Source organism: Dipteris shenzhenensis, chromosome 26 (genome assembly GCF_047967505.1).
Source record: "Dipteris shenzhenensis isolate YYH24624 ecotype China chromosome 26, Dip_SZ_1.0, whole genome shotgun sequence".
NCBI classification, from domain to species: domain Eukaryota; kingdom Viridiplantae; phylum Streptophyta; class Polypodiopsida; order Gleicheniales; family Dipteridaceae; genus Dipteris; species Dipteris shenzhenensis.
In genome coordinates, this window is record NC_141621.1 from 45,810,857 (window position 1) to 45,835,203 (window position 24,347).

Consider the following 24,347-nt stretch of genomic DNA (forward strand, 5'->3'; position numbering starts at 1 on the left):
ATAGAATTAGCTTGTGACTTAGGGATAGAAGCATCGAATATGCATTATGAGGATGTGAAAAGAATAATACAACAGGGCATCTCAATATATGCATGATAACGCATGTTGGATGTCTAATTTAAAGGCTTATTCACTCTTTCAAAATACTTAAGAGTTTAATGGCTCTAGCTTTTAAATTGCTTAAGAGTTTAATGGCTCTAGTTTTTAAATTACTTGTAACTTGCATGTTTCATAAGTTTGTGTAGCTCAGGATTTGATTCATTGCAATTTGAGAGTGATGAATAATGTTTTAATGTGGGCATTCCCTTGAAACCTTGCACAAATTATACTGGATTTGGCAAATTATATGGGCAACTTGCACAAATTATACTAGATTTGGAAAATTATATTGGATTTACTTATAGACATATCACATGTTGCATAGAGGACACACCGAGATGGAAGGTGGCTTTGTTAGGAGATCATCGCTTGCTCAATGAGTTGCAGATTTGATTGTGGAGTTTAGTCTACACAACAATAATTCAACAAGTTTGGGTCCATAGGAACTTAAGAGTGCTTCATCATGCTTAGTTGCCACCGGGCTTTTCTAGGTTGTACGATCTAGTGTGTTTACTATCTTGGAGTTTTACAATAGTCACTCCTAGGAGCTTTGGATTGCTTTATTAGCTCTTAAATTTGCCTTATAAGGCCAGCTATACTTCTTTTCTCCTTTTTCTTTCAATATATTTCCCATTTCTCACAAAAAAAGAAGATACTGGATTTGCAAAACCATGCACAAATTATACTAATTTGCCAAATTGATTCTTGGTCTCCAAATTTACAAAACTCTTAAGGTGTATCTTAAGAAGTGGAAGCCTTCGTATCTCCAATAACCCCACCCCCAGCACTGGGATGGAGCACAAAATCGGGGGCCCATACAAGGAGGTGCCATTGAATTTTAATCCTCTACATGTGAGGAAGTAAAGACTTTATTGTGGGAAGGTTAGGAACATTGCATTTGAATACTTTTTCATTAATGTGCACTATGTAAGCTTATTTAATGCATTGTTTTGCTATAGACATTAGTAATGAAGCTAAGTCTTATGCAAGATAACATTGACGATCATAAAGAACATGCACATTTTCATAAAAGGTGCTGTTATTGTTTTTTCTAGAAGTTTATCATCAAATAGAAGCACCTTTAGCTAGGGTAAAGCTTGGGCACCACTCTTGCGTAAGTTGAGTGTTCTTTTAAGGTAGTTATCATGCATGTGTAAAATGGAATTGAAGTTTGTCACGCTAATGCTTTTACTTAATTGTTGCAAAACTCATCATATGCGTTAAGTAGTCTATTTTACAACCTATAAATGACTTTTGGACATGAAAAGAAATGAATGAGCCTACTAGGTCAAATAATGTTAATTCATCAAGGTTTAATTTGATGAATATATATTTGGACACAACCTAAATTGCACACCATGTAAAGGCATTAAGCTATTTTAGGATAAAGTTAAGTGTTCATAAATACATCTTAATGTACAATTCCTGGAATAACATCAATAGGGGAGCTTGAGGGCACAACAACAAATGTGCAGCTATAATAGTGTGATGGATGCAGCCTATTATAGTAAGAGGCTTAGAACCAATGCCATTAAAAGTGGTTTGGGACAATGGTGAGGAGAAAGTGTTTACTCAAGTGCATGCAATAAAGTAATATTAGTCATATGGAAAACTACTGAGTCTGAATTCAAACATGTAGCGCTGCCATGAGAGCACCTTATTATTTCATATATGCACCCTCCTTGCTTCACAAAAACCAAAACAAAAAGAATGCATTTCTTTTTTCCAAGGAAAAGGAAGGGAGGCTTTTAGGCTCAACCAAAAATTTCAAAGAGTAATATAATGAAAGTACAAGTGCTTTAATTATAGGTTGAGATCAGAGTCCAGACATTGATAAGAAGTCATGAGCAGAGTACTCATTTTGATGTGATAGGTGGAGTTGCCACGGTTGAGTTTGCAAGTGGGCGTGATCAAACGAAAAACACGTACGATGTGGAAATAGAAGTTAAGGAGACAAGATGATGTTTATTGAAGAGGAGAAGTGATTCACCTAGAGTGGGATGATATGGACAGGCACGAGGGTCGACCACGTAATGGATGTTAATACAAAGGGGGGTAGGTGTGTGATAAGATGTGGGAATGAAAGAGGAGGAGGTTGGAAGAAGCTCTATTGAACTTGGGACCATCTTGATGGGAGAGATACTAGAGTAAGTAAAGGGAGGGACCTCCATACAGTTTTACAAGTATTTTCCCGCTTTTTCCATACAAATTTTTATGACCATGATGTTTGAAAGCCTTCATGTGAGTAGGTTAGATAGAGGTCCTAGTGGAAAGAATCCCCTTGGGGCTTACAACATGTAGTTTGAGGAAAAGAGCAAATAGGCATGTAAATACATTATGTTTCAATTGTATGTGGCGTCCACGCTTGCATGCACTTATTAGTAAGTTGATGCGTGTCGCATACTTACGAGCAAAGTCCCAACAAATTAGCCATATGACATGTTTTGATGGTCGCCCCTGTTACCGTGTCTTTTTAGTTGCATTATTGCTTAAACTTGCTATAGAACTTGTCAACTTGCTTGGTGCAATCCCCATTTGATGTGCATAGTTGATGAGTGGCTACAAGTACCAAGGTTTTTGTGACGGTAGTGTGGCACGCCTTATGGGGAGTGTGGTATTGGGATGGTTGCCAAGGGGAATGAGTCCATGCAATATAAAAAACATGCCATAGGGCAAGGTGATGGATAATAGACCTAAAAGTAGGATGGTGGACATGGGCCATCCAACATGTGTGATTTAGCCAAGTGGAGTGGTTTTAAAGAGGCGCTTTTGAGAGGTGAAGGAACCCCTTCCCATGTTGTAAGAGGGACCTAGGGAGACTCCCAATGCATGGAGCGATGCGTGGCTCCAATAGACAGGAGGCCTGAACACTCGTAAGGTGCAGTTTTGCTTTCAGTACCAAGGACTCAAGGAGGCAGGGGCTGAGGGATTTGGGTGGGGTTGCGAGACGAGCGTGGTGAGGGGTTAGTGGGTACGAGTTGGTGGCAATGTTAACCAGACCAGAGCGGTCGCGAGTCCCGACTCCCGAGCTTACCCGAGCCAATGTACCTTCTGCCGTCATAGGTAAGAGTGCGCGCTGGCAGCCGCTGCCAGCGCTGTTCCCCGCGACAAATTTTACCCTCCGCCCTGAACAGTCAGCAAGTGACAACCAGTGGCTGCCAATGGCGGTGCAGTTGCATAATCATTCATTCAGCCAGCAAAAAAAAAAATAGTGGAGGTGGAGAGTGGGCCCCCAAGGTGACGTGAGCCGGAGCCTCGGCGTCCCCAGATTTGGCGCAGCTGAGAAACATGGCGCAGCGCCAAATTTAGTGATGCGAGCTCCGCTTTTTGCTCACGTGCAGGAGAGGGGTCAAAGGGGAGTAAACAGGGGTGGCTAACCTTTTTACGACCTCTTTTTTATTGTGGGGTGCCATGTGTGTTCACTCACAGTGCACACCGCCTTGAGGTGCTTTAATACAAGGCGTATAGGGGCCAAGTGGGCTGTGGGTGACGACAACACAAACATTCTCAACCTCTCTCTTCCTCCCTCCATACAAATCCGCCTCCTCTCTTCTTCTTCTCCCCCACTCCCTTCTTACCTCCTCCTCTTCCTCCTCCTCCCCTCCCGTAAATGTCCGCCCCCCTCCATCGCCATGCCTTCCTCCCCTCTCCTCCCTTCCTTTGAACTCCCCTCCTCCTTCCTCTTCTTCCCCCCCTCTGCCGCCCCCGCCCATTCCTCTCCGTGCCTTAGATCCCCCCCCCCTTTTCCCCTCCCCAATTGCTCCCTCTCCCTTCCCGAATGGTAGCTTTTCGCCTCTTCTCTTATCACGACAGCCTCCGCGTCACATGAAAAGCCACGGACTTTAGCTCTTTGCCTTGCTGCTTTTCCTTCTTCTGTGTCGTGCCGACGGAGCGGTTGCACTCCCTCGTCTCTCCTTCCAATGAACGGGATGCTTAGCAGGGCTCCCGCGAACTTGTCCCCTTTAGTCACGAGTCAGGCATTTGCCTCACCTTCCTCGGTTGACTCCAACAAGCGGTTCTGCAAGGGTTGGCCTAGTAGTGGGAGGAGTGATTTATTGGTAGAACCCACATCCGTTCTCGACATCCGTAGTCCGAGCCCTAGCTCGACTCTCTCCTCTTCGTTCGCAGGCTCCTGTGAGGGTGGGTTGGGATCGATCGAGAGTGGAGCGGTGGCTGTCTCGGGGCTGTTTTGCGAAGGCGTATCGGACGGGCAGTTGCCGGATTGCACGAGTTTGTTAGACGCCAACGAAGGATCAGTCTGGGAGATCGCAGGAGACAATGGAAGGGCAGGTGAGGAGGAATTCGCGATGGGAGTGGGGGCGGTCCCGAGCTGGCACGCTGACACTGAAATGGGGACAAAACCCGGCGGACCATGGGAGAAACTCGGCCACTTTCAAGATGCAGGCGTCGTGGGAGCTCACAAGAATGCGGAAGGACCAACCGGCGGGATGAATGGAGGGGCAGGGACATGCGGGGCGGGCATGGTAGTGGTGGGAAACAATGCGGGGGCGGGCTACGGTAGTGGACGGGCAAGCGCGGTGGTGGTGCAAGGCAAGCAGCAAGGGAAGTGGGTTGAGGAAGGAGGAGTGGTGGGGGGGGCGGTGTACAGCGAGAATTCGTTCAGGGTGGAGAAGGCGGAGGCGTTCGGGTACAATACGATGGCGGGGATGGTGGGCGGGGTGAAGCAGGAGGCGGGGAAGACGGTGAAGGAGGAGATGGTAGCGGAGGGGAGGCTGGAGGCGTGTGTGTTGGGGTGTTACGAGGCGAGGAGGGAGGGCGGAGATAGTTTGGGGGAGGTGGTGCAACAGCAGCAGCAGCAGCAGCAGCAGAGAGGGGGTGGCGGAAAGGTGGAGGAGGAGTGGTGGAGCGAGGCGGCAGAAGGGAAGCCGCTAGGGAGTATGGAGGATCTAGAGGACATGCTGCTCACTTCGCCACCTCCGCCAGCGCAGGAGTGGTGGCTGGAAGGGGAAGACCCGCCTATTTTGTTCCAGCCGCCCCCGCAACTCTACCAGCTTCACGACGTCGCCGCCGCCGGGCATCCCCACCTTCGGAACAACAGCGCCGCCTCCGGCGGCCCCGTAATGAACAGCGGACGGATGCAGCTGGACCTCCATGAAGCTATGCAGACGGGTTTGCTTTGCAGCGGCGGCGGCGGAGGTGGCGCTGCCGTCCCGTCGGCTGGATTTCCGTCCAGCCGCGCCGGCTTCTTAGCCAGCAACGCCGGTTTCCCGCCCAATTCCGCCGCCCCCGACGCCCCCTTTCCGTCGTTCTCCGCCCCCCTGCCGCCGTCCTTCGCCGACCTCTCCTCCGCCAAGCTCCACCTCCAGCTCCAGCATCACTTCCGCCATCCCTCGGCCTCCTCCTCCTCCACCGCCTCCCCCTCCCTCCCGCCGCCTCCGCCCTTCGCCCCCGATTTCGACCACTTCAAGCTCCCCTTGCAGCAGCTCCCTCCTCCCCATCAGCACCTCCTCCGTCACCACCCCTCCGCCTCTTTCCTCCCCGCAAACTCCACCTTCTCCTCCCCTCACCTCCCCTTCCAAGCCCCTCCCGAGCACCTGCCAAGGGCGCAGCACTTTCCTCTGCCTTTTAGCTACAAACCGGATCAGTTTCTGGCGCTTCCCAAGGGTTTCCCCCGCCCCCAGGACGCCGAGCTCCTGCAGAAACAGCTCCAATGGCAGCAGCACCACCAGCAACATCAGCTTCCGCATCAGCTTCTGCTTAAACCTGAGCCAGGGGCGTGGCCAGCAGCGCCGCGGCAGACCTCCGAGGACCCCTTCCCTCGCCTCGTCAAGTCTCCGCCGCCCTGCACAAGCCAGGATCGGCTCCTCCCGCCACCGCCCCCCGACCGGCGCCACATTCAGCTTCAGCACCCGGAGCCGCAGTCGCGGCTGCTTGGTCGGAATGTGCGCTTGGACGAGCTGTTGTCTTTGGAACGACCGCTCCTCAAAGCTGCCGAAGGGGTGGAACATGGCGAACTTGCCATTGCTCAAGCGATATTGGCGCGGCTCAATCAGCAAATCTCTCCCAAGGGGCAACCTTCCCAGCGAGCGGCCTTCCACTTCAAGGAGGCTCTCGAAAAGCTGATTGCGGGATCAGGTTGTTCTCTTCAACCGTCCAGCAATTCTCCGCTTGAAATCATCAAGAAAATCAGCGCCTACAAAAGTTTCTGTGAGTTCTCCCCCCTCCCCCAGTTTGCACATTTCACTGCGAATCAGGCCATTTTAGAGGCGATGGAGGCTGAGGATCGTGTCCACTTGATAGATTTTGAACTTGGTCTCGGAGGGCAATGGGCATCGTTCATGCAGGAGATTTCCCAGCGTGGTGGAGTACCTCCCGGATTGCGGATCACCACGGTAGGCTCTGAGTCCTTGGAAATGCAGCTGGCGAGGGAGAATTTGCGCCAGTTCGCGAGGGATCTCAACATCTCCCTGGAGTTTAATGCTCTGCCGGTGGCACGGCTCGACTGCCTGACCGCTTCCATGTTTGCGCTCCGCGAGAAAGAGGCAGTTGCGGTGAATTTCGGATTTGGCCTAAACCTCCGGCTCGCAGATTTCTCTTCCGCAGAAGCTCTAACCGCTTTTCTGCAGCTGATCAAGAGCCTGTACCCGAAGATGGTAACGGCGGTGGACAACGAATACGAGTGCGACGGATCGTCCCAATTTTTCGAGTATCTACAATTCTACGCGTGTCTGTTCGAGTCACTGGAGTGTTGCAAGCTGACGACAGAGGCGGTGCTTAACATCGAAAGTCTTTTATTTGCTCCGAAGATAGCGAGTGCGGTGAACGGAATCAGGCGGATGGATAATCTACCGCCATGGCGAGTGTTATTGCAAGGAGCAGGGTTCGCACCGCTCAATTTCAGCAATGCTGCAGAAGCCCAAGCAGGGTGTTTGATAAGGAGCCCTTCCATAGGATTTAAGGTCGACAAGAAACAGGGCAGTCTTGTGCTCGGATGGTATAACAAACCTTTACTTTCAGCTTCTGCGTGGCGGAGCATCCATAACTCATCCTCTTCCACCTTCATTTAGGGGTCTTTCCCACTCCCCTTTTCTCCCTTCATCGTCCAAAAAAACGTTTTACATCCTGTGTTGTTTTCACAGGACAAGACAGATTACATGTTGCAGGTTTTAAACAGTGAGTACAGCAATGGTTTCTCCTTCTGCTGAACTAATAGGACGATAGCTCTCCGCTCAATAACAAACCATGGGAATGGTACCATGTTTGTAAATAATTATTGTCTGTTGCTCATATTGGTGGATATTACCTGTGGAAGTAATTTTGTGGGTTGAGACTTTCTGGGTTATTGGGGAGAAAGAGCTTTTATTATCGGCTTTGCAAGGTGGGTCTGTTGAATTGGGTGGGTGGTCTCATCCAAGTATACAATGTTTAATAAATAACAGAGCTGGGAGAGCTTGGGTTTTGTTTGGAACGACAGGCAAATAGGAGCTTTGTTCTCATAGCTAAATTACCCTCTGTTTTCGCTCCCCTGCGTGCATCTTGGCAATTGCAAAACCAGTGTTATCGTACACCAGAAAGGAAGTTTGGAAGTATCCCTAAAATTAGTAGTGTTTCTCTCCTTGGGAGTGGAGCTCGATGCTCATTGTCTTTTTCTTCTTGCCTTGGCATTGCAAATATTTGCTGCTTTTAAGTTTAATTTTATAAGAAAATCCCCTTTGTTTGTGGATTTCAATTGGAGTGTCGTGTAAGTTTCGCACTATTGCTCGGGTGATTGCAAATTATGGGAGTTGGGTGGAACAAAGTGAAGTCTGTATGAGATGAGTGATAAAAGCAGAGGTGATTGTAGCTGCATTGGAAGAGATGACACTCCTTTGCGACCTGTTTAAAGATGGGAGATACAATGGCACAATGGCCTAGCACTAAAGTACACAGTCTCTGCATCATAAAACTGTACCACCAACTCGTACCTGCAAATGTCCATGACAGCACAACTAAAGCGGCTATTCTCATACGCGGCTGCAACCTACGTCCATCCTTTCTTTTTGTAAATTTGGTCCTTTTGGAATTGACCTCTCTCTCTTTGCAAAAAAAAGAATTGGCCACTCTAGGAAGCAGGCAGCGGAGGAGGAAGGAGGCATAATAAAAGCCTTCGTTTATTTATTTTAAAAAAGTCTTGACCTCTTCTATTATTACTTGAGGCTACTATTGCAATTCGGCCTGATCCAAAGCTTTATTTATACTGGTATTCTGCCTACATCCATAACAAACGAGGACAAAACCTTAACCCATCTTTTCTATATTTCTTGGAAAAAGATAATCAAATAGTAAGTGAACGTGCCTTCCCATTGTAGCCTAAAGGACTTAAGGACTCTAACTTTTAGTTTGCAAATCTTAGATCTTTCAAATTACTTGCAAGATTGAGAAGTAGTTTGAAAGATCTAAGATTTGCAAACTAAAAGTTAAGAGTCCTTGGTGATGTCCTTTAGGTGGCAATGGGAGGGTACATTCACTTACTATTTGGTAATCTTTTTTCAAGAAATATACAAAAGATGCAAACACACATACACACGCACACGCACTCATACACCTTCTCTCTCCCAAACACATTTGTGCAGCTTATTATAAAGTGTATTATTGCAATGTTAGTAAATGTTTCTTAGATGTAATAATTCAATTACAACGGGGGGATTTCTTTAGGACTCACATATTTGGCCAATAGTACAATGGCTTATGTTGCTTTTCATAAATATTACTTTGATACACTTTTCTTTCAACAAAGAAAAGTATGTTGGAAGTGTCTCTTGAGTAATTGCTTTTCCTTCCATATTAAAGATGTGAGTTTAAGATGTAGCTTTGATGATAACTAAATGGAAATGTGCATTTGCTTTAACTTGAATAACAATGTAAAGTGTCGACAGAGTTTGAAGGTATCCTACAATCAATTAGTAGTGAAGACTTCTAAAAAGAGGGAGCCAATAGTCAATAAGATTTATGTGAGAAAAAGAGATGGAGAGAGCATAAAGTGAACTCATTTATATGGTTGTAATATAAAGTGTATGAAGCTTCTTTTGTCTACTTTTCCCTAGCTTTATTCTTTGTGTGGATCTCCCTTCTAAGCTCTTAGATCTTCTAGAGAGACCAAATATTAGCTTTTTGCTTTATGATTAGGAGACCTATTCGACCTAGAAGTACCCAGAAGCACTAACTACTAAAAAAATTAGTAAGCCCTTTATCTTTAACTTTTACATACATATTTATAAGACGTTCCATTAGAAGAACAAGTAAGCACAAGTTATTAATTCACTTAAATGTTGGGTAAAGGTGAGAAAAATCGGTTGATTGCATTTTGCACCAAACATGATCTTTATAAGCTCAGTTTCATTTTGAATGAAGCTTTGTCATTCTCACATCTCTCATGCCACCATAAGGGGGTTTAATTGATCACCCACAAACCAAGCTGCTATTAGCTTCCATTACATGGGCCAACCTCCCACTTTGATCTCCCTTCGTGGATTTTTACTATTTTCTCCCCTTTATTTTAAACGGTAAGCTAGCATCACTAGTTTGCATGTTATTATGGTGGCTTGTTCGTATAACTAAGAATCTTGGAAACGTTTAACTATCCTACTCATTGACCCCTTAATGCTCGAGCTTAAATCCCGAAAAATCCCTTCCACATAATGACAATGGTCCTTGATGTGCCCGAATTACAATTTGAGGTCTGGATTTGGCAAGTGTTTTAGTAAACAATCTCCTTTTCGAGTAGTTTTAGAGATATGCACCAACTTTGTGATATGAGTTTACTGACATAAGTTTGGGATGATGTGAAAGTACAACAACATTATAGGTGAAACCTAACCTAAGTTTGTAATGGAATCGGGTATTTAATAATATTTGCTTTATTCGCAACAATTTTTCACTCATTTGAACAAGCTCAAATCTTTTTCTGTGGCTAGTAGCATTGTATTTGTCTTGACCTTGTTTTAATGAATGAATTTATTTGGATTTCGTGGCCTTTTCTGTGTTCAAGGGCTGCAAAACAAGTTTTGAAATATATATTTAGATGATAGTATCCTGTTTGAGAGGTTGAACCACATTGAAAATAGGCATAGAGAGATCGTGAGATTCCAAGACAATCAACATTTTGGATTGACGATTGGATAGGTGTCATCAACAAGGAAAAAAGAGAAACAAAAAATGAACATGGGGATGGTTTAGAAGACCCCATGTGGGTGCATCTCGTGCAATTGGAACTATTGAAGCTCCCTTATTATGTGTCCCTAGTTATTATGTTTAAGCAATGATTTCCATGAACCCAACTTCTTGAAAGGGATAGAGCCCAAGATATGGAAAGAAATGATGCGAAAGGCCTCTTATGATTCCCCTTGTGGAGGCCAGGAGCTATTGTCTATGCCAAGAGAAGGTCATTGCCATCCTAACAATTTCTGAAGCTTGGAACTAAGGCCAATTATAGACTAAGAGTTAACTACATGAATAAATTTTTTCAAAAAAGTAGGCTATAGATGGTCAAACGTCAAATCACTTGAACGTCATTCAAATATAAAGACATGGGTTAGGCAAAAGAAATGTTATGTAGTTGAGCAATTGACAAGTAATCCCAAAGAGCAAGATGGACTAAGGCAAAGCTAACTAGTTAGCACAAGCTGACAAACTGAATCAAACAAAGGTCAACCACAAAGTCCACTCTAGCAAGCAACAATGAAGAGAAAACAAGTGATAGTGAAGCATCGTGCTTGGTAAAAGCATCCTCAGATGCATTGAAATCTCAAGGAATGTGGTGGTGAGCTCAAGGTGAGAAGATGAAGCCAAGACTTCATTACATTGCTTAAAAAGGATGGGGTCTACTATGGGAACCTCCACAAGCCCTTGAATAATTTAATGTTTGCATTGGTTCTATAAGGAGCCAACATAAAAAATGAGGGCTCAAAATGCTAGCTTACCAATTGCAATGTAGACATCTCCGCTGGGGATGATATTTGGCAAGATTAGCTACAATAAAGCTATATCCATCCACTCATCTCATGATAATTACCACACTTTGTTTTTAGTGAAATGAAGGTTACACACACACACACACACACACACACACACACACACACACACACACACACACACACACACACACGCATGCACGCACGCACGCACGCACGCACGTGCGCACGCACAAGCACACATGCACACGCACGTGCACACACACATGGCATTCACTCATCATATGTAAATATAGCACATGTATTCAACAAAAGGGGTTTGAAAATAGCAAAATGTAACAATTTTTTTCAGAGACATAGTTGTAGAAGGCCTTTTTAAATTAGAGTATTGGAAAATTTATAATTTTATATGAAAAAGGGATCATTTTAAAGCCTTATGAGTTACTAATAAGGGGGTTTAATAAAACCCCTTGAATGCATGCGATATATATAGTTTTCAAGTAGTCACCCCTCGAAGACAATAGCAATATACATATGTCCATAATAGGAAAACCTAGGATCATCATCATAAAAAACTATTGTACCATAGGTAGCTTGGATGTGTGAGTAACATAATGTAGGCCATAGGATCTAAACAATGTGGAATTCATATGCATTTATTATAGATTGCAATGTAATGTGGTAGTCTACTAACATAAAATTTAGTATTTGATTCTAAAAAAGAAATTACCATCTAGCCATATTGGTTTTGCAGGAGGATACATGCACTTCCAATGTTAAGAATTTTGTTTCTTTTTTGCAAGACACACAGGGGTACCTAGTAATATAATAAGGGAACGATCCAAAAGGAAAAAAAAATATTGAGTATCAAACTATACCATTAAGATTAAGAGAGGATAATTTTGGAAAGCTCACAATGTGTGGGCAAGCTACCATCATGCGTCCTTGTTTGACAAGATGCGATAGGAGTGATGAAGATAACCACATTTACAAAGCATTTAAATGATTCAAAATATCTTTGTTGTGAGGAATGGATTGTGGAGAGGAAATAACTCTAGTAGATAGTGGTGTAAAAGTAGGCACACTTATTTACAACTTATAACTATTCTAAATGGAATTTAAAATGGGAGTTAAAATAAAGATTTATTAATGATACAACTAGGAAGTTTGTAGGGCAAAAAGCATCGGTAGGTATGTCTATGTTCAAGTAAGCATCCTTTGAATGACTAGGGGCGCCTTAAATTATATAATTGTAACACTCAATCTCAAAAGAAAGATGTTGATTTCAGTAGTTCCAAAGAGCTTACATAGAACTCTTTTTTCACAATTGCCTTTTGTTGTAAAACTAATCTATTGCATTCTCGATATGTGACGTGCAACACAAATATGTGAATAGAGAAATCACAATAGCAATCTATCTTTGTTGGATAACCTCTATAAATAGATGTTCCTACCAACCAAGCTAGGGTTTAGCCACTAAAAGAGGTATGCACATGAGGAAAAGGGCAATATATGAATGCATAAAACATGAGATGTGTATAATGTATACATGATAGCTATATGGCCATTTGGAAGGAACAAGTGAAGCAACCTTGAGTTGAAAGTTTGATAGAAGGAAACATTAAACATGAAGCGTTGAACTATACTTGCATGGTAGTTATAAGACATTTTAAGCTACTTGAAAGGAACAAGCATAGCATTGTGATTTGAAGCTTAAGATTAGAAAATATTATATGCAATATCTTGTATCATGGCATTGTGAAGTTAATGCAAATTTAAAATGTAGAGACCCTCATGCCCACAGCTTATGGCTTCACTTTAGGTGGAGGTGTTGAGAATGGATGAGATAGCCAAAGACAACATTTATAAGTTGCTTTGCTACATCTTTTTCTTTGGGTTCCTCTCTTCTCTATTATTTTTTGGTGAGGAAAAAAAGGTTTTCCTTGACCTTTTAAAAAACAAGTGGTTGTTTAACCTTGAGGATTGCTTACGAAAGAATGAAGTAGGACTAGTACACATAAAGAGTCGATAATCAAACTAACAAGGAACAGAGGTAAGGCAAGATGTAAATGAATGGAAGCTAGCTACATAGTGGAAACCTCAAAGTCAAGGCAATAATGGTTGTGAGGATGAGCATAGTTAAATACAATGCATGAGAAAATGTTCCTTCCCTAATCATGGTTGGTCCTTGAAATGCATTTTTTGCGCATATTACATTAATTTGCTCTTAAATTTTCTAGTGTTTCGTCATGTATGTTGCATTTCATCCAATTAAATTTGCATGGTCTGACACAAATGAAGATTTTATTCTAGCAATACCATCATTTGTTGATGGTGTGTTTTTCCCCTTATTGATTGAGATGACATCATCCTCAAAATCTTCCTTTGTTCATGTTTTACGCATTGCAATTTACCCATTTGCATGTGTCCATGTGCCATGTCTTGATTAAAACTCTTTTTACCCCTATTATATTATATTATTGCTTAAGGTACTTTTGGAACTTGTATACCATAAAAGATATTGGTGCAATTCTATGCTTTTCGATGAGCTCTATTCTTGCATTGTATACAATTCAAGAGAAAGCTATAATGAATTGGCTAACCTTCATTTCTTTATGCCATATGATGTCATTACATGTTGTAACGTTGGAGATAGTTGCTCATTTTAGATATTGATTGCTACTTGATATCTGAACATGCTATCGGCATTAAATTACACGACATCATCAAAATAGGTGATGTGATCATAATGCAAGTGGTTAAGCTATTTAATGATATGAAGTTGTAAGGAGAGAGATTGGATTGAAAGGATGGTCCAATTTTATGACGATGAGCTTATGTTGGGAAAAGAGGACAAGAGATAAATATTATTGGAATAGGATGGTACCTCTTATTTGCAAGTGAAAGGAAAGATCTTATTATAAGAGAATGTTCTTCTAGCTTCTAAGAAAGCTCAAAACCTGTTTTTAAAAGCTAAAAAGTTTTTAAATGAGAAAAGGTGTGGTAGTTTTTTTAAATGTCCATGGAGCGTAATCAATAATCCTCGCTCTTGCACTTAGTTCCATACTTTTCAATTCCATAACCATGATGTATTCTATGGCTATAAATCTTTTGGTTTTATAACCTCTCTTCAAATGGAACAAATAATTGTCTTGTCTGTCGGGTTGTTGCAAGTGGTGAGACAATAAAGTCCCTTAGCACTCTTGGACCGCACCCTTGCTCCCATTCTCTTGTGGTTGTTTGCTTGTCATATACTCCTCGGACAAGAGGCCTATGCAAGTATACGTGGGAACTCTGGAATGCAAGCACATTAAAAATGACATTAATGAGTAGATTGAGGCGAGTTGATGTAAAGAGGCCCTCTCTAGGTGATTTATATGGAGAGGTATAGGCATATAAAATGGGGTTAAGTGAGGAGTATGATAATATTGCATTATAAATCGGGTGGATGGGTGTTTTCGATTGCTGGAAAGGGCAATGATGTGACCAAAAGGAATTTAGATAAATGATAAATTTAAGCGTGAAACGAGGATAAATGATAATTTAGAGGAAAAAACCAGGAAGTTAGGGCGACACTATTTACATGTGGGGGTTTGATGGGGGGTAAGTTGAATAAGAAAAGGTGAAAAGGGACGGTTATATTTTTTGTGTGCGTGGGTGGGCCCGGGCCCGCCCAGAGCGCGCGCGCCTGCACCACTTTGATGTCACTGGCAGCAGCCGGTCGCTGCTGGTGGCAGCGCTTTCCAGTCCTGTCGCCGTCCTGGGCCCCACTTTCCACGTGCAAGATGACGCATTGATGGCGACCTGGCCGTCGTGGGGCAGGCACCTGTCGCTTTCGGGGACTGTGTATTTTACTCAAAAGTGGGCAATTGCCCTCCTCTTTTCCGCCGGTCGCTTTCAAAAAACTGGATATCCAGCTTCAATGATTTTCCTGCAACCCCATTTTTTAAATCAAAGGCTGCCATCTTTTCTTATTTCTTTATTTTCTTTCTTTATTTCTCGCTTTCCTTTGCTTTTGGGAACCCCTTACCCCCGGGGCCTTCTTACAAAACGAAAAAAAACATTCAACGTCCTCACTCAAGGGGTCCCCCCTTGTCACCTACTATTATAAGCGGTTGATGGGGAACATAGGGTGGCCTATACAGTAAGAGCACTACCCAAGTTGCATCACCAGCCTACCGCACATAATATCACACCCTCCCCCTCCATCGTCAATTACATCAAATCAAGTCACATCACATGCATGCATGTTCGTTCCCGCATGCAAGCTACATTTTCCTAATCCAGTTGACATATGCCAATCCTTTTCTTTGAATTCTCTACTTGAATGACTCACCTTGACCTAGCTTCATACTAATTCACTCATCCCCATGTTTCAATCACCTTGTTAATATTTCAACAATGACACTTACAATCTTCCTTTTCAAATATCCACTTCTTCTCATGTTGGTTTCAAATGAGCGTGCATAAGTGATTCTTTTGATCAACATTATCATAGTTCAATATACATATCCCAACCTCTTATCTTTTATTTTTCTCATTATTTTATGCAGATTTAATAAGGAAAATCTTTGACTTGGTTTCAATATACATCCGATTATCACTTATTAGACATAAATATTTCTTTTCTTATAAAAATGGAATTCATTTCCACACATTAGTTTGGACAAAAATCAAGATGGCATAGGTGCTAAAATGTTGTCAAACAAATACTTGTATGCATGACAAAACTTAAAAACATTATTGATGAATAATGGTTGAGGTCTTAATAATTATAATACAGACACAGCCTTTGCAAAGTTTTTCATTGTCTTAATACCCCATCTAGCCTTTCCATTTTATTATTCTCTTTTTATAGTGCAATGAACATTTGCTCATTATGAAGTGGAATGTATAGGTATAGTACATTTAATGTGTTAGGCTACACAATATCATTGTGATTAATACATTGAGGGGGATGTGGATGGAGAATAGACCTCTTATTACTGAATCTTAATGCTGGATAAGGGACTTGGGTCCATAATAAAAGTGAAAGTGAAAATGCCAATACAATTCTTCTCATTGTGGGAGGGAGTATAGATCTAAGGAGTATTATATTCTGATGAAAACATGGTTGGGTGTTCTCTACACATGTGTGTCCCCTAGTTGAACTCATTGTTGACTATCCATTAAACCCGTAACAAAGCAATCACTTCGTGCAATGTCTCCTTCCTTTTGGGGTGCTCACCGCTACTCTCTTTTTCTTATAGGCATAAAAAAGCCACCTTTTTTCGAGGAGAGATTTAGAGCATGCGATTAGTGAGAAAAAGGCTAGCTAAACATTGGGATACAACTAAAAGGAAGGCAACATCGGATGGTTATAAGGCCATCTTTAGATTCTTAGAGCCTATTCACGTCATTGGTTGATTGTGAACCAAACAGGCGCGGTTTGCAATTGAGGTGTTCACGTGAAGTGGTGGAGTGATTGTACTTGCAAACCCAATGGAAATTGGTATTTTTATAGACCCCTCATTTCAAGCAAGGGTTGGTCAAGCAACAGCCCTTCCACAGGTTGTGGCTACTTGCCTAGGACTTGTGAGCCTCCCACTCTATAAGTCTCTTGCATGCCTTGCCGCTTTGCTACACTGCTAGAGTCCTGCAGCAACAGCAGCTAGTGCCCTCCACAACAACCTGGGCATGTGAACGTGATGTCCTACACTGCTAGAGTCCTTGGGACGAGAAGAAGCCAGTGTCTTTCAAGCACTTATGGTATTCCTGAGAGAAACACCCTTTCTATGATGTGTCGTGTACCATACTTATTGATGATAGCTCTTACAAGTGTGCAAGAAATATGGAAGGAACATTCAAGATACTTCTAAAGACATGGCATCAATTCTTGCACATATGCGATGCAATATTTTGATTAGACATGTAGCACCATCTCTCTATTCTTTAAGGCGAGGTTTCCACGTGGAGCAATTTTGGAGGTTCAGAGAGAGGAAATGGGAGCTTCGCGGAGGTTTGGGGGAGGGAGGCAAAGTTTCGAAAGGTTCTGGCGCTTTTGGGAGGTTGAACCGACACGTGGCAAACTCTAAGACTGGGCAAGTTGATTGGCAGACTATGTGGTGCGCATAGACCCGAAGACGTCACACACGCAGATGGGTTTGTTAGGGTACATGTGGAGCGGTAGCTCCGTCTCGCACCACGTGTCCACTCTAAAGCATCGTCTCCCACCACGTGTGCTCGTCTACCTACCAGCTCCAGTCTACCATCGTATGTGTGCCCCCGAGTCCCCAACTACATGCACTACACATTTTGGAGGCATCACGCATGCTATAGAACTGTAGTGCTAGTCGACTGCTGCGAGACCTGCCACGTGTCACATCATAGGAGTTGCAAGACCCTCCACATGTCATGGCACAGTGCCGCAGAGTGTGCACTGTGGTGGGGGGGACATTGATGGGTCTACGACGACAGAGCAGATGGGCATTGATGAGATTAGAAATGTGGCAGCGCTAATGGCAAAAGCAATGATGTGGTGACTTGGTGACATAAAGGGGCAACGTGGCGACAGGTGTAGACTCCAGAGGGTTGATGTGGTAGCACAGAGACACAAGTGCAGAGTGGTGATTTGGTGGCATGGGGACGATGCGAAAAACACGAGTGCCACATGGCGTGGCTGGCGTTGCGCACAAGTCGACGCGCGGAGCAGGGTGACATTAAGCAAAGACATGCCACGTGGTATCATATGTGGCACTGAGGGCACAATAGTCGAGAGAGAGAGAGAGAGAGAGAGAGAGAGAGAGAGAGAGAGAGAGAGAGAGAGACTTTTATATAAATATAAATAAATATATATATATATATATGTTTATTAATTTATATTATATATGTATATATATATTTCTTTCTTTATTTAGAGAGAGATATATATTATAAATTGTTAAATATATTGTATAATATATAATATAGTATATTATATAAAATAAAAACTATAATAAATATATACATATACAAATGAAAATATAAAATATAATACTATATCATACATACATACATACATATATATATATGTATGTATATTATATATATATATATATACATATATATATACATATATATACATATATATATACATACATACATACATACATACATATATATATATATATATATATATATGTATGTATACATATATTACAAATTGTTAAATATATTGTATAATATATAATAAAGTTTATTATATAAAATATAGATATAATACTAAATATATATATAGAAAAAATAATATATATTAAATAATAATTAATATATTGTGTATATATATATATATAGAGAGAGAGAGAGAGAGAGAGAGAGAGAGAGAGAGGGAGAGAGAGAGAGAGAGAGAGAGAGAGAGGGGAGAGAGAGAGAGAGAGAGAGAGAGAGAGAGAGAGAGAGAGAGAGAGAGAGAGAGAGAGAGAGAGAGAGAGAAAACAAAGTGACACACACACACACACACACACACACACACATTTTTTAGTGAAAAATTTGATTGATTATATTACAAGAATAATTTAATGCACTGAAAGCAGTCTGAGACTTTTTTTGCCATGTTTGGAATGCGAAAAGATCTCCATAATGACAGACATAAAGGAATCAAGATATGCCTTGGTGAACATGATCAAAGGCAAATAGAATTGAATATTCAAGTATGGACTACACTATTTGGAGGCGAACATGTAAAGGCTAGGTTGCCAGTTTCCAATATTCAAGCTTTTTCCAAAGCTTGATTAGAACCAAATCAATTTTCTGTTGACGAGTAAGTCCCTAGCCCAAAGGATATCCAAGGTGTCGAACTAATTGAGTGGGTGTGACAATCTCCCTGGCCATAAGAGACAGTGCCAGTCTTTAAGATACAATGGGGGTAGCTTAGACTTTTGAAAGTTAACATGAAGGCCACCTACTAAACCATAAACTGAAAGGGCTTGCACCAAAGCAGAAAGATCAGGTGGAGTATTCCTTGGAGTAAAGAAAGAATCATCAGCATAGGCCTGAGCAACCATGCTACCATTTTCATCCAGTTCCAAACCATGGAGAGAATCTGTAGCCACTAGATGATCAATGTATTGCAACATAGGATAAGTAGCGATAGCATATAGTAAGGCACTAAGGTGGCAGCCCTGACAAACCGAACTATGAAGAGTCCATTCCTCATAGCTATCTTCGGAAAGAATACAAGCAGCATTGCTATCCATGTAGAGCCAATAAATAACCTGCTACATTTTTATTCCAAAGCCCAAGGATCGCATTGTTTGCGAGATGAACTTCCATTGGACTGTGTCAAAAGATTTGGAAATGTCAATCTGTAAGAGAAAAGCATCCTGTTGCATGTACTTGGCATATTCAATCCCAACATAAGCTTTGGCAATATTGGCCATGATATTCCTTCATGGAACAAAGCCATATTGAGAAGGATGCAGCCCATCAGATAGCCTTTGATACAATCGACAAGCATTTTAGCTATGATCTTGTAAATGACTGGCATGAGCGTGATTGGTCTCCAATTAGTGATAAAATAAAAAATTTGCTTCTTAGGAAGGAGCTTTACCAATCCCTTTTTCCATGACAGGGGATTTGCTGACTTTCCCAAGCTGAATTAGCCATTTGCAGCAGAGGGGATTTGAGGCTATCCCAAAAAGCAAGAAAGAATTCAATAGTGAGGCCATCCCATCTTGGAGATTTCCATCTACCGTAAGATTTAACTGCATCTGACAATTCCCTTTCAATGAAGGGAAGTTTTAGCTCCAAAGCCTGAGCTTGAGAAAGAGTTGGATGGACAAGCTGTAAAAGAAGCTGATGTTGTGTAGACAAAATCTCAAGAGAAGGAAAGTCGACATACCCAAAATGGGAGGAGAAGTGCTTACACAAACATCTACAAGTTCAGAGTGAGATGAAGACCAAGAACCATGAGAGGCATTCGGACTCGACAAATATTTGCAGCCTGAAGTTTGTAATGCAAACTTTTGAAAAATTGCTTCGAAGAGCAGCCTTTATCCAAAAAAGCTCTTTGTCGGTATGCTGGTCACACATGACATTTTGCTGGTGAGGCATGATTTTCAGCACTCTTTCTCTGGAGTGGCTTTTTTGGTGAGGCATGATTTTCAGCCCGTTGTGGCTCTCAATGATCACCGTGGAAGATGGATTATTATGCAATGCCTGGTTCAAGGAGAAATATTTGAATTTGCATTACTTTATGTCCCTCAATTTTCGAATGGTAGAGTGTTGATTTGGGATGCCATGCATAATTATCCGTGGAGACACTATGCATTCATCTGTGGTGATTTCAACAATGCTCCGCAACCAGGAGATAATACTTTGGGCCACTCATATGTTGGCTTCTGAACAGTAGGCATGGTCTGACTTTTTGGTTCAGCTGCGTTTGGTGGGATCTCTGGAAGGAATTACATCCCACACTTTCAGGCTATACCTTTCAACACAATGCTCAATCTTCCTATCAGGCACTCATGAACAGATGGTATCAGGTTGATCCACAGCATTGTGATGCCTTTACTTGTTAACTTTGATTTGATCATGCCTTCACGTATTCTGATCATGCACCTCTTTGGTTGAGGCTCTCCATGCATGACTTTCCTAATGACAGATTGCCTTCCTTGCAGAAGGCTTTTGTTGGTGAATAACAATTATCTGGAACATGCTGATTTTAAAGCCAGGTTTCTGATGCTATTCAGCCTCTCTCTTCTCAGATGCTTTTTGATCTGGATTATGCATGGTAGGCTTTGTTGCTCGAATGCAAGCTGTGATTTGGGATTATGGTAAATCATTTATGCGAGCCACATGGGAGACTATTATGCATGCTAAACTCACTTGTCAGAGTCTGACTAAACTTAGTCACCTTCGGCCTTTGTCTTTTGATGAAAGTGTGCACTTATGTTAGGCCAAATTTTGTCTCCAATCAAATGATCGAAGAAAGCTTGCTAAATGGGAAACCTAATCTTTATGTTCCTGCAAAGCCACTATGTCTGGCTGCAATTGTATGATATACATCCACACAAGCTTCCACTTTCTATGATCACACAAACCCTATACATTGAGTGTAATGCATTTGATGTGGTCAAGCATATTTACAGAAATGGTACAGTCATGTACAACAATAAACAAATTGACTATGTCTACATCTCCACCTCAATGTCTGGACCTTTGCCCTGAGAAGAGGAATCAGCCTGAGGGGAAGACAATAGAGCATCAACGTCCTCTTTTAGGAAGAGGGTACGATTTGCAATCACTATAGCCTTTTTAAAACTAAAAAATTTAGCTTGATAAACTTTTATCAATATTTTATATTAATGTAAAAGTATAGCTTCGATAAAAACATCCATGTACACCATACACCTATTATTATAATTCTATGGCCTTTACTGTAGATAGTGTGGGGTCAAATTCCAAGATTAGCCATCATTGTCATGTATGCATATAGCAACCACTTTTGGAGCCTTCCCCCCTTATTTCAACATCTACTCCTTTGTAGCCATTTTCTTTGATGAAAATATTCATTATACTTATTCTCCTCCTTTGTGCATCGCAGCTCACTCCCACTTTCTCTTGTCTCCTTGCCATCATCATGCTCACTTTTGCAACAAGGCTCTCCTTCCCTAGCAGTTCTTTGTAGCACTCCCACAACCTTGCCATGGTGAAGTACAAGCTCTTGTCCAACTTCAACATTTTTTCTTTCCATATTCATGATTGGCTGACGACTACATGCCTTATCGAAGAGTGCAATGGCCTTAGAGCATCATGCCTACTCAACAACATCCTCACCTAGTTGAAGACCACCGAGTATCTCCTTAGTAAGATCGGAAACCCCATCAATCACTCTATATTTCATTTTTTTCTGGAGCTGATTTGGCTCCAAAACATCTTTATAAATATCTCAATGGTAGTGGCATCATTATCTCTAGTAGGCCAGGGCTAGGAAACCCATGGCTTGTTGGTCTTACCTCTACTATAAAAAATCAAGAAGGAGGTCGATTGACTGCAAGATATGAGAGATTATGACAATGTGCACTCTCGCATTGTCTATCTCTTTTCCTTTCTCTTCCCTTACCAATGGGGGTGTACCAGCTTCCCCTAAGATCTACAATTCATTATATGGCCCTGCCAGATGCCCTCAGGTAGCACTAGAACACATAGAGGTCTAAGAAGCCGGAAAAGAGACAATGCCCAACAAAGGTTTTGAAGTCAACAGCTTAGCAGACAAAGAATTAGAGGAGTTTGGGCACTACACACCCAGATGATTGCTATCAAAGGATGCCTTGGATCTAGATATTATTCTTTCTTCTTCCTCGCACACTCAGCCTTTTTTGCTACACATCTAATATGCCAAGTACACAAGTAGTGTTGGTGATAGTTCCCTCTACTCTAGAATCCCTCTCAATGGCCTGGCCATCACTCTCCCCTTTGCCAGTACCATACATTGTTCAATTGTTGCCCCCTTTGACTGGAAAAACTTCCTTTGACTCCTCCCTCATTGACCTAATGAAGCACAACAGGTTGCCAATACCCACAAAAGCAAGGGCATCCAAGCACCAACACTCAGAGTTGTTCAAATCCAATCTAGTACTCAAAGTCATGCTGAGCTAATCAATTTTAATAGTTTTCCCCTGAGCCTCCCACTGCAGTTGCCAACCTAGCCACAGACTTACATGTTGCCCAGTAGTGTGTCCCAGTACCTAGGGCACTACCTCCAACACAACAAGCAAAAACTCCTTCGATGATAGAACAATAAGGTTTTGCACACACTTCGTATTGGGTGCATAGCTGACTATCAAGGGGTGGTTGAGTGGGGCAATTGGTGGGGGTGGCAGTCAGCTCTATCAAGGCTTGATGCTCAATGGAAAAATAGTCCAAAATGGAGAAACAAATTCTCTAGCTATAGTGGGAGGTGGTATCCTTCTAGAACTCCTAGGAGACTACCAGCGTAGAGTTCCTTTCTTGCCTGACGTGCTTAAGCGCTAGTATGTGGCTGCTCAGAGCAAGGTTATCCTCCTATAGATGTAGGCGTAGAGCCTCACTAGCCCAAAGGAGGATGTCATTTCCATGAATCCCTAGGAAGCCTTAGCTCACTTGTCGATGCCATGAACAATGAGTTGATGGAGAAATGGTGGTAGCACCTGAATGAGCTGGATCAAATCTTGGTGCTTGACTATAAGAAGCTGGATATCTTGCCCCAAGATGATCATGACCATGGGGATGTGGGCAGTGCATCAACCATTCCTGACAGAGGTCCATGGCCACAAAATAAGACAGCACCTCGGGTGAAGGTATCGTTGCAACCAACAAATAAAAAACGGCTCAAGCCCCAGCAACTACACTGAATGTACCTTACCATTCTAGCAAAGAGCCCATAATAGGCATCAAGATAGGCATCTTGAAGGATCTTGATGCCCTGGCCTTTGTGGCCAACCTAGTCTAGAGCTCCATTGCCAAATGTCTAAAGTTGGAGGTCTACAAGGAACAAATCCTAATGCTATAGATAAAAACTTCAACCTTGATGAAAAAAGGAATTGGCCAATATCCACAACAAAGAGGAAGCCTGGGAGTAGAAGCGGATAAAGGAATAGTTACAGGAATAGTGTAACATTATCTTGCTAACAAACAAATCCATCCACCATCATCTAAAAATTTGCACACCACTTAAGGTTTTTCTCACCCATAAATTTTGTAGTTATTGGTAGCACTCTCAATTTAAAGAGTGCATCAAAACTTTTCCAGATGATGTCGTGGTGTCAGTTGTTGAATTTGTAGACAACTTTACTTTTAAAGTACAAAATGAAATCCAACTGACGCATTCGCATAATGGCCAATGTACCATCGTGGTTCAGATTTGCTATTATTGGGGGAGATAAAAAAGAAATCTATCTTTTACATTCCAAATGACAAATAGCATGACTCACTATTCATGCCACATTGCTTTATGATCCCCTACGAATGTCTACTACCTAAAGGCTTGAAGTTAAAAAGACATTGGGTTTGTTGAGATGAGGTAGCATCTTAGTTGAAGGCAATGTGCCCATTTTACTTTATTGGAAGGTAAGTCATTCGCTACTACTAGTCCGTGTCATTTCTACATCGCTACTCTAAAGACACATATTTTAAAGTCTTATATAAGACTTTTTCCCCTTTGTTTTGTGTTAGGTATCGCTCTTTCACTAGCATTCAAATGATGTGGAGCTTTTTTGGTAGTGGTCATGGTTAGGGAGAACATGACAGTGCTAGTGCAATCATAAAGCATTAACTAACCACCATCGTGGATGCAAATGGTGCAAAGCTACAAAATACATACAAGTTTGTGAATTTGTTGAC

At 42.2% G+C, this 24,347-nt stretch overlaps 1 protein-coding gene across 1 annotated transcript; it reads left to right on the plus strand.

Moving 5' to 3' along the window:
• The first annotated feature begins 3,590 nt into the window (after positions 1 to 3,590).
• LOC147885161 (uncharacterized) lies at positions 3,591 to 7,231 on the plus strand. Its single transcript, XM_087397178.1, has one exon. It carries the CDS (start codon positions 4,020 to 4,022, stop codon positions 7,125 to 7,127), a length of 3,108 nt encoding a protein of 1,035 aa, XP_087253304.1. The 5' UTR covers positions 3,591 to 4,019; the 3' UTR covers positions 7,128 to 7,231.
• Positions 7,232 to 24,347: the final 17,116 nt, after the last annotated feature.

What these genes read in the sequence shown, in the direction of transcription:
- LOC147885161 (XM_087397178.1), top strand. Translation starts at nt 4,020, where the DNA reads ATGAACGGGATGCTTAGCAGGGCTCCCGCGAACTTGTCCCCTTTAGTC.